Here is an 11,012-nt window from a genome sequence, read left to right as displayed (position 1 = left end):
GTTCCCAAGGTTTTGAAGTTGAAGGGTAGAACCCAACAGGACACTGTCTCATTACCCACCTCTAAAATTGGAACTTAGAATTATAATTTTATAATGATATGTTTGGTTTTTTTAACATTAAAACTAGTGGTGGTGTGGGATGGATGAGTCATGGATAATGAAGGTTGAGTCAAGCTGGCTGGCCATTTGTCTGCAGTGGTTGTTGTTGAAGGTCTGTTGTGTCACTGTGTTGTGTGATATTATTCCCCCATGGTTTTTGTGGATTTTGTGGATCAGCACAAACCCAGTTGGACTAAAAGATAACACACATGAAATCTCCACAAAACCTCACTAAAATTTCAGGGGGTCAAAAATCAGAGCTCATGCAGCAGTAGAAGAAACCTGTAGCACACATGCCACAAGGCTAGAGAAGGCAAAATAGACACATTGTGGGGCCTTGGAAGTGGCTCCCCCTTCCCCCATTCCCCAAATCTCACTACCCAACTTGGTGCACTTTGTACAGTACTTCCTTTGGTGTATTTTAATAGAATAAAAAAATCTTCTTCTCCAGGACAACAATAAGTCAGATTCTCATAATCAGCCACATGTTGCCTCCAAGCACCATCTTCCATGGGCCCAGTCTCCTGCAGGGGGTGCAAGATAAAAAGCACTGTAGACAAAGCCCTCTACAAGCATCCCATCTTTTTTTGTGCCAACGAGGAAGACAACAAAACAACCCAACAAATGGATTATGCTTTGGGAGAAGCTAGTACTTAGCCAAGGGAAAGAAAAACAGAGCAAGGAAGGAGTACCTTTCTTCAGGGTTAAGGGTTTATGATAGCTCAAAATTTAGGATGTATGGGGGTAGGATTTGTGTTTCATAGAGAGATTAGAGTTTACAGTTACAACCCATTTGTTGGGAACCCTAAACCCTGAGGTTTACACTTGCACAAGCTTCCCGAGCACACACAGAATGCGTCCTTTTACTGAGAGTGGAGAATGAGTGAATGAGCTCCACAGATTGTGAGCTGAATGAGCAAGCAAGTCGTAAAGCCTCTCACCGAGGTATCCAAGTAGTCAAAGGCCCATATTAAGTAGGGGAGGAGTAAATGGCACACTGGCTTCTCGAAGAAACCGAGGTCTTGAGCATTCGGTTATTCAAAAATAGTGCCTCGTCTTACACGTGGTGGACCGAGATCAGGGGGAGCATCGCCGGCCCGGACCGGGCTGGGTGGGACAGGTCCCCCCACCCGGCCCGGGAAAGAGCACCGAGTGAGTCCCTGTGGAGTCTCTTGAGGGTCGAAGCCGAGGCGGCCCCCTGGGCCATGGCTATGGAGGCTCTCCAAGCGAGACTTATTTTAAGGAAAGCCTGTCGCTCGCAACACGCTTCTACCATCAGTCGCGGTTCTCACCCCTTCTGCGCGAAGTACCCGTGGGCCGTTACAGGATTCTCGCCGCGCGTCGCATCTCTTTTTGCGAATCTGGCATCCTTATTTATTTGCTTATTTATTTCTCCGTTTTTGTTAACTGTGCTTTGGTTCAGAGCGCTCAGTTGTTGTTTACTCGGGAGGACGTAGGGGAGAGGGAGGGAGTGCACACGAGGAAAGAAAGCCGTGTCTGCACAGGTATATTAATGCATGACAGGATTGCACTATGATGACAGTTTGGATGTCGCGCTCGCGCGTTCGGGAAGTTGATGAGAATTGATTGAGTTCGGAGAGCAGAGCTTGACTTTTTTTTTCTTTTTTTCGTTTTTTTCTTTCTTTCTTCTTTTTTCTTTTCTCTTCAACTTTTGTGTCATCCCTGCAGAATTGATCGCGAACGGCGCTAAGAGGAGCATGTGAGAGCGCTATAAAGAGATTCTGTTAATTTTGGCGCGGAGAGATTATGAAAGGGCGGTGATTCGTCTAGCTGATAGTTTTGGTCTTTTTAGTCTTGATTTCAATATCGCTATTCGGGAGAAGTATAGATGGTGCTCCAGGATGAAGATAATGATTGCTGCTTGCGTTTTGACGATGCGGAGTGAAAGGAACGTTGTGTCTGACGATGCTCCAGCGTTTTGCGAACCTGACGAGGCTCTTTGCTACATGTTGAAACAGGTTGGATGACTTGCTTTTTCATATCCATGTTTGCCTAGTTGCTTGACTTATGGAAGTAGAGAACGAAATTGTACAAGGTTTAGACGGATTCACTTTCCTCGCGGGATCTTACTTCTTGATTCCGCTTTTCAAAGATTTGGAAATTGAGGTTACCTTGGTGCGGTGCAAGTAGGAGTAATCGAACGGAGCTAGTAGTTTTCTCGTCGTCGAATTGCTTTCATGGTGCTTTGGCTTTTGGCAAGGTATCTTCGTCTTATAGATTATGTGCAATATCGGTCAATGGAAGACGAGTTACTTTTTTCTGCTGAAATCGAGACCATCAGTAGCCTCTTTCTGCATGAGGACTTGTATAGCTCAATACAACGGCTGTACATCTTGGAGGCTCGCTCGCCATTATACTTGGAGATACTGAAGTCTTATTGTATCATACAAATATGCTTATTTGTGCACGTCACAATTTTTTTACAATACTGTGAACTATGCAGGTTTGAATAATATTAATTTTGCAAGGGAGGGAATGCACGAAGTCTGTACGATAAGAAAAGCCAAAGTGAGGTAGAAGTCGAATTCGAAGATCCGCCAACATGAACGGCAACAACAATCGCATGCGGGTTGGAAAATATGAACTCGGGAAAACTCTTGGAGAAGGCACCTTCGCCAAAGTCAAGTTCGCAAAGAATTTGGATACTGGCGAAAGCGTTGCCATCAAAGTCCTCGATAAGGACAAGATCCTCAAACATAAAATGGTTCAGCAGGTAGCGCACGCTTTGAGCCAATTCACTGCAATTTCAATTTAGATCATACCTTTGTTGATCACAAATTGGCAACTTTGAAGAAATATTTTAGCCAGAGGTTGCTCTCTTGCAATGTGCCTGTATGCTGGGATTCATTGGTCGGCCAGCCTGGAGGAGTATATCACACTTCCGATTTAAGTTCTGAAGTACTCCTGATCATGGTCTATTCCGAAGCATGGTACCACGTGTTCGAGATTTTGCAACAATGGCACCAAGATGTGCAACATATGTGCTGGATTAAAATAGAGCACTGTTTGAATTGCAGATTAAGAGAGAAATATCCACCATGAAGTTGGTGAAGCACCCGTATATTGTGCAGCTTCTGGAGGTTAGCATTTCACCAAACCTTGCGTGTCCGAGTGTCTTATCGATTGCCTTGTGCGTGTACTTGACGATGCGCTATGCAAACTATCGATACTGTTTAAAGATTGTTTTCAAGTACCCTGTTTTATTTTCTAGTATGTGACTTCGTAAATATTTGGGATGACTTTCTGAACCAGGTCATGGCTAGCAAAACAAAAATCTACATTGTGCTGGAGTATGTGACTGGTGGCGAGCTTTTTGATAAAATTGTAAGCACATGGTCCGTTCCAACCTAGGCGTCAGTTGTTCCCGTTCTTTTACGTCCGTTAATTGTGCGTTGTTTTCAATGACCAAGTCTGGACTGTCGACACACGCTGATAGACTTATCGATTGTTGGTGTTATCAGGTTCATCAGAAGCGACTCATAGAGAATGACGCGCGGAGGTACTTTCAGCAGCTCATAGATGCAGTAGATTACTGTCATAGTCGGAACGTGTATCATAGAGATCTCAAGGTACGCAATACAAGCGTATGTGTATCTGCCATGCAATAGCGTATGACACTTCAAGAGTTATAATCATTAAACGTTTCGATATTGAAATGCTGCTAATTATCATTTGCTTCAATTTCTTGACTATTCGGAACCTCAAAAACTAACTCTTCTGTGGGCATTTAACAGCCGGAAAATTTGCTCGTGGACGCAAACGGTAACCTAAAGATCTCAGATTTCGGCTTGAGTGCATTACCTCAACAATGCAGGGTGTGGATTATTCTTCCCGAACCTGACCTTATCTTTGCAGTACCAGAAATTGTTCACAATTTGGAGTTTTGTGACTTGTGGTTGATAAAGTTCTTAGCTTGTATTTTTACCAGAATTTAAACATGAATGCCTATGCAGGCGGATGGTTTGTTACACACAACCTGCGGAACGCCCAATTATGTCGCCCCTGAGGTGATCAACGACAAAGGCTATCATGGAGCCACCGCAGACTTGTGGTCATGTGGCGTTATCCTCTTTGTTCTTATGGCTGGTTACTTACCCTTCGACGAGCAAAACTTGATGACTTTGTACAAGAAGGTGTGAAAGTTTGTCTTGTACATTATATAATACCCCCAGAGAGCACAATGAATGTTATTTGAGCTGGTTTGTGAACTATGATCTTGAATAATTTTTAACTACAGAAATTCTCTATGCCTGCAGATATACCGGGCAGAGTTCACTTGCCCTTCCTTTTTCTCTTCTGGTGCTAGAAGACTAATTATGAAGATTCTGGATCCCAATCCTAAAACTGTGAGTTACAAGTTAACACGCCCTGAAAATAATACTTTGTGGTCTTCCGTAAACTTGAATTGTCCATGTTTGGAGGTCACATCAGGTCCTATCGGCCCAACTAACATTTAAAACCTTACTGCAGCGTATCACAGCTGCACAAATTTACCAAAACGACTGGTTCAAGAAAGGATACTCACCAGCTAAGTTTGACAAAGATATGGATATCAACCTCGACGACATTGATGCTGTTTTCAGCGAGTCCACCGTAAGAACTGTAGAGATGCATTTCATGTGCATTACCTTTCTAATCAAGTGGTGTTCATTAATTGCAATTCAGTATGTAAGAGGATTTGGAACTGCTTAAGAAGTTTAAGAAGACGGTGAAAGTGTATCCTCATGCAAAACACAGCTAAGTGTTGGATGGTTTTGCAATGGTTGTACCTCTTGGGCTTAGAAGTAAATGCATTTTTCTGGGAGCTTTACGTACACGCTACCTTGGCTGCAGGACTACATGGTTACTGAGGAAAGGGGTGTTAAGCCACCCGCAATGAATGCATTTGAGCTTATCTCTCTCTCGCGCGGTCTTAATCTCTCGGGGCTATTTGAAACACGCGAACAGGTAAAAACTTCCTCACTTTGCTTTATATAATGCACCTCGTAGATGAGATGGAGTATTAATGCCATTTCTTGAAAATAATGCTGCAATTTTTCTAAGATTGTGGTCCAGGAATCTAGGATGGTATCAAATTAAGCGAAGAATTGTTTTGAGGAACGCGTTGGTTCATCTTTGCAGGATCGTGGGCCACAGAAAGAATCAAGATTCACGAGCACGAAGCCTGCCAATGAGATTATAAGCACTATCGAGAAGGCTGCTAAGCCTTTAGGTTTCAACGTACAGAAGCGGGATTACAAAATGAAGCTGCAAGCAGACAAGCATGGCAGAAAGGGGCATCTGTCAGTGGCTACTGAGGTTGGTTTATCAGTGGCGATAATAATCTCCAGTACATTTAATCCTGAAAAATTAGGCCTTTTTTATTGGAGTATTATGTCGTAATGATCAGTCTATTAACAAAGGAACTGCCGCAATATGCCAAAAGTAAAATCATAAAACAATTATTGTTTGGTGATGCAACTGTCTGTAGGTTTTTGAGGTCGCACCTTCTCTCTTCATGGTTGAGTTACGAAAGAAAGGAGGAGACACACTGGAATATCATAACGTAAGTATCTATAATACTTCGCATGGTAGTGGTGTAATGCACTAGAGCTTCTAGTTTCTTGGTGTTGTTCGATCATTCATGTCCTTTTCCTGTTCCTTTCTAATGAATTATTACAAAAGTTTAAAAATATGCACGTTTTGTGGCTATATTATAAACCTAATCTGCCTATTCCTTGACTGCAGTTTTACAGAGACCTTTCTAAAGGTCTTCAAGATATTGTTTGGAGATCAGAAAAAGATGGGAATTCCTCTCCAATAAAGTGAAGAAAGTTACTCTTCAGCCAAGGAGGCGATTTACTATTGCTTTTACAGGAAACAAGTTTTCCGTCATTTTCTGCTCTTTTGATATGCACTGTAGGTCATTTCCAGCCCGTTTTGTTTGAGATCCGCCACACTTCTGGATCCATGAGACGTGAAATTTTGTGTCCAAAGCAAGGTGCAGATGGAGCCTAGAATAATTAGCCGATGATGCATCGTCTCTGCATGAGCCTTGAAGGTGATATAGCGGGAGAACATTCGTAGTTGTAACATCGCAGATAATTTCAGCGCGTTTTTCTTCATCGTAAACCTTTTCAGAATACAACTGTCGTTGACTAATTTCGAGACATCTTGTATGAAGTGTATTGACACAACTTGAAAATACTGGATGGTTGTCACCAGGACAACTTGAATTTTAGGGTGCATCCGCTGATGGGTTGAGATGTTCTCCGCGAGTGTATGTTGAAATCATATCGGTCACTCGATTTATTGTTTGACATCTCCCACCAGGATCAGAATTGGCTTCGATGTGTCTGTTTGTCTCCTTTGTAACCCACCCTCTATTTGTTCATAGAAATACCATCAGTGTTGGTAGGAGTTAGTGGTCACAGAGGCAGTCTTTGCAGGGAATAGAGGAACTTCTTTTGAAGCTTTGCGGTACTTTGCTTACTTATCATTGGGGCCCCACTTTCGGCAAGTTTGGTCTCGGTAACAAATTGACGTTCAACTGCAGGTTAACGCTATAGCTGCCTCCATTTCAAAGTTTGGCGGCAGTGAGCTACCGTCAGATGTCCATTGTAGAAGAGAAGCGTGCATAAACTGATAGACTGAGTTATGCGTTAAGTTGGCTAGATTGTAACAACTTCAGTGGGCATTCCTCTCATTTAATACCTTTCATTCGGTACAAAATATGCACTACAACTTGATTAATCGAAATTGGCAACATCGGTACCGGGAAGCAAAATCGGCAGTTGCAATCTCTGGACAGAGCAACGCACATTGTTGACATCCAGATTAACCGATGTCTTGGTAGATATTGTCAGTGGAAAGTTATATATTTCAGCGTCTTCCGGATTCAGTGTTGGAAGTTGGTGAAAATGAAGCCTTAGCTCTACATTTGCAAAGCCTCGTCTTACTTCACACTTGACTGGCGAAAATTCTAGATGCGTACTCGGCTGGAATGTGGACGGGTAGCTCGTGAAAGTGTGGCAGACTGCAGAGAACAAGAAAGTGACCAATGTTTCCACTACCGTTAAACGAAGAAACCAGCATCTAGTGTGCTGCCTAGCGAATCGTATCTGACGGAGTTCAGAGATTCCAAATACTGAGTGGGGGCTCCAGAGGCTCAGCGCAAGTTAACAGTAACATTGTCTTGCGCTGTTAATAGTAACTCAATTCTTAAAAGCATGGTAGTCAATCAATATAAAGCAGGAATATTGAGTGAAACTACCTTCAAAACGGGCATTAGAGATTTGATCAAGTCCTGGAAGAACAAACCATAACCTCTTAGTCAAATAACCGTATACAACAATTAGATGTCAATATCCTCCACACCTAATTCATAAATGTAGCTGAAGTGCTTTCATGACCTCCACTACATCTAAGCAACGAGAGTGCTGGCGGTGGCGGACTCGCTGCAAAATCGAAGAAATCAGTATCAGTACATATCTTACACAAAATTCGAAGAAAGAGCAACACATTGCCCTTATGAATGAACAATCATTTAGCCAATAGAGAAATCTATGAACCAGCAACTAAAATATCTACTCAATAATACCTCAAGCCTAGGTAGACCTTTAGCTGACCAAGGTGGGTATGAAGACTTACTACTTCCAGGTAGGAGGAAGCTTCTTGGTGCGCTTGTAGTAACGTGCCAACCTGTGGACACGGCTCTCGATCAAAATCAGACGAAACTTGGAATCCTTGTCCTTGCGGTTCCTCTCCAAATGTTTGCGCACGGCCACAGCCTTCTTGATCAAGTGGTATAAATCCTCGGGGATCTCAGGGCCCAAACCTGCAAATCAGATGCACTCCCCGTTAACCCCCGGCAAATCCTACTGTAGTTCGGAACCCTAAACCCTAAAATCTGGCAGCTCGTTATGTCAAAACCCCTTTACATAACAAATTTCAATTCTCACTAGTGTCACGTTAGACATACAAATCCAAATAGAATGGCAGAAACATATACCGTGGCCCTTGAGAATACGCAGCACCTTGCTTCCAGTTACGCTGTTGACCTGGGCAATCCCATGCGAGTCCCTCAGAATTACACCAATCTGAGAAGGGGTCAAACCCTTTTTGGCGAGTTTGCAGATGTGCTCCTCCACCTCGGCAGTGGTGATCTTCAACCACGAGGGTGGGGACCTCTTGTACGGCAGAGCCGACGAGGACATACCTTTCCTGTCAACCCACTCAGGCAATAACTTCAAGCACCAACCTCACGCACCGTAACAAACCCTCGCATGCCGCCCACCCAACTCCTCGAAACCCTAAATCTGACCTCAGCCTCGAGTTCAATGCAACAACACACACTAACGTTTTCAACAGAAACAGAATGCGAATCAAAGCCAAACGGGCTCACCCAGAACTGTGCATGCGCCCCATGATGGCGAGCTAGATCGGTACAGGCTGACGCCGATCGCAGGGGAAGGCGGAGCTGAGTGTGAGCAAATTGCCAGCGAGCGAGAGACACACCTCCAACGCCGTCGAGCCATATGAGCTCTTCTCCACTCTCTCGACGAATGACTTTGTGTCGATGAGCATCGTCACCCGTGGATGAACTCTCAAAACTCGTAGAACGATGTCAATACTTGTCTATAATTGAAGAATGTACCTACCAATGAAGTAGGAAGAAGCTACATCGATGTATTGCGAGCTTTTAGACAAAATGTTATTATTAAAACCTTTGGATTTTATTTTAATTTTTATAAGATTTCTTTTGATATCTTTACAATTTCCACCAAGCAAGAGACTTATTGCTAACGTAATTGAGCCATATGAGCTCTTTTCCACTCTATCGATGAATGATTTTGTGTTGATGAGCATTGTCACTCATGGTTGAATTCAAAACTTGTTGAACGATGTCTATACTTATCTATAATTGAAGAATGAAGTAGGATGAAGTTACATCAATGAATTGTGAATTTTAGACAAAGAAGACGTTATTTTCAAAACCTTTTGGAGTTTATTTTAATTTTATAAGATTTCTTTTGATATCTTTAAGGTTTAATTAATTTTTCTTGTAATTGATTAAGTTTTACTTAAAATTAAAAATAATATAATAAGATTTTTTACATTGTTTAAGATTACCAAGATATTTTTAAACACCTTATTCATTGTTTTTTTTGCATGTGAATCCAACTTCAAAGTAAGATCAAATTCTATTATAGTTAAATGTCAAGTGCATAACCAAGATAATTTTTACATAACACAAATTTTTATTTGCTATTAAGAACAAAAACTCAATGAATGAAAATAAATAAGTGAGATTTTTTTTAATAAAAGATGGAAAAATAGAAATAATTAAATATGTATATTAAAAAAGAGACTATAATTTCTATTGTCAAAAAATAAAAAATATAGAGACTCTTGAAACTAGATTAGAAGTAAGAAATGAGTTGACAAGAGTGAAGAAGACTTTATTCTCACTTCTATATATACTATTTAAGTAAGAGTTATATGGCGACATTCTATAAGACCTCCAACACTTGTCCAATTTACAAGACTCATGTCTTGATTTACAAGACAAGTTTCTTTTACATATGCTAGATGATTAGCTTGTATTACAAGCTACCAAGACATGTGATATGTGGCTAAATTTTTAGCCAAATATTTAACCTATTAATCAACTATAAACACATATAAAAGTGAAACTGAATTTATGAAAATTCTTTATAAGATAATATCAAACTATTCTACTTTTACTTACTTCTACTTATTTATATTATTTAGATAACTATTGAAAAAAATATGTATGTCCATGATACCACCTTCTCTTTTAGAGACAAGTTCTTTGAAGAATTGCAATCACATATTAAAAAAGTCTAAGATGCAAAAAATTATATTTGCCACATACTTTGATCTTTATTTCGTTCAAAGTTTATTTTTACCATCTATAATATCTCATTCTAAGGTGGAAAAACTACCATAATATTTGATCATTATTGAGGACTTTGTAACTTCTTTCAAACAAAAAAATTATAACACCATCAAGACTCCTTATTTCTAGTAAAATCACCAAATACCAAAATTCTCTTTTAAGATTATGATAACAAATCTGTTGTATCTTGCCATCTATTTAAGAAAAAACATGTCATTCTTGAAGGTCTTTATTTCTATTATGTTGTCTTGAAGGCTTTTACAATTTTAATATCTTATCCAATAAGTTAGCAAACAATAATTCTTGAATTGAATCCATTGGTTGTTGATTTTTTATCTTGCTAGTACTACTAACATAAAAAAATCACATTAAAAAATAGAAGATGGAATGTAATTTTTTTTTTTGAACTATATTTTTTTTATAACAAAGATTTGTTATTTTTTTATCTTAATTTTGATAGATGTCGTTGATTAAAAGCCTTAATATTTTATGATGCATTTATAAGGTTCTTTGTTAGCTTCTATATGCAGTCACTAATATTATATCTATACCAATGAATAAGATATTTCAACCTATTTTGACACTACCTTGAGTCTAAAACTTCTTCCACCTTGAATTCTTGATTATTACTTATTTCTATAAAAGATGGTAGTATTTATCTTCTTCTTAAGATATTCATTATCTTATATGGCTCAAAAAGAGACATATGAAATACGAGATGGATCTTTGTAGGCTCTGATCAATATAATTAATAAGTAATTGGATTGTTTGCTTCACATATAAGAAATGGTCCAAGCCTATGGTAATCCAACTCATTACAAAGGCAACTAATCTTGATATTACAAAGAAATAACCATACCTAATTGCCAATATGAAATTGAGGTTGTTCTTTGAGATAGGCATTTGCATTGGTTTTTTATCATTCTTAAGTTTTTTTTAATTTTTCCTTTATTATTGTATGTAGCTCAAATAAAAAATTTGTCAAAACTTC

The 11,012-nt window shown here is 39.8% G+C and overlaps 2 protein-coding genes across 4 annotated transcripts; one reads left to right on the top strand and one right to left on the bottom strand.

The window, feature by feature from the left end:
* The first annotated feature begins 794 nt into the window (after positions 1 to 794).
* Positions 795 to 6,340, top strand: LOC112293551 (CBL-interacting protein kinase 23). 3 transcript variants are annotated; one of them, XM_024543105.3, is made up of 14 exons: positions 1,295 to 1,604; positions 1,789 to 2,078; positions 2,564 to 2,833; positions 3,138 to 3,200; positions 3,373 to 3,444; positions 3,582 to 3,689; positions 3,855 to 3,935; positions 4,074 to 4,253; positions 4,377 to 4,466; positions 4,591 to 4,713; positions 4,954 to 5,067; positions 5,242 to 5,418; positions 5,591 to 5,665; positions 5,848 to 6,340. In XM_024543105.3, the coding sequence occupies exons 3-14, from the start codon at positions 2,663 to 2,665 to the stop codon at positions 5,926 to 5,928; spliced, it is 1,335 nt and encodes a 444-aa protein (XP_024398873.1). In that variant the 5' UTR covers positions 1,295 to 1,604; positions 1,789 to 2,078; positions 2,564 to 2,662; the 3' UTR covers positions 5,929 to 6,340. The 3 variants fall into 3 exon arrangements, with proteins under 3 accessions (XP_090099600.1, XP_024398873.1, XP_090099601.1); XM_090243474.1 differs by lacking the exon at positions 1,789 to 2,078 and having other exon boundaries at positions 795 to 1,604; XM_090243475.1 differs by lacking the exons at positions 1,295 to 1,604; positions 1,789 to 2,078 and adding an exon at positions 2,241 to 2,320.
* A 1,066-nt stretch (positions 6,341 to 7,406) lies between these two features.
* On the bottom strand, positions 7,407 to 8,599 carry LOC112293553 (small ribosomal subunit protein uS15). The gene is made up of 4 exons (XM_024543109.3): positions 8,504 to 8,599; positions 8,111 to 8,322; positions 7,750 to 7,936; positions 7,407 to 7,556 (listed from the first exon to the last, which is right to left on the bottom strand). Exons 1-4 carry the CDS (start codon positions 8,524 to 8,526, stop codon positions 7,523 to 7,525), a joined length of 456 nt encoding a protein of 151 aa, XP_024398877.1. The 5' UTR covers positions 8,527 to 8,599; the 3' UTR covers positions 7,407 to 7,522.
* Positions 8,600 to 11,012: the final 2,413 nt, after the last annotated feature.

Source organism: Physcomitrium patens, chromosome 16 (assembly GCF_059467195.1).
Source record: "Physcomitrium patens ecotype Gransden chromosome 16, ASM5946719v1, whole genome shotgun sequence".
Classification (NCBI taxonomy): Eukaryota; Viridiplantae; Streptophyta; class Bryopsida; order Funariales; family Funariaceae; genus Physcomitrium; species Physcomitrium patens.
This window is presented reverse-complemented; position numbering and strand designations above follow the sequence as displayed.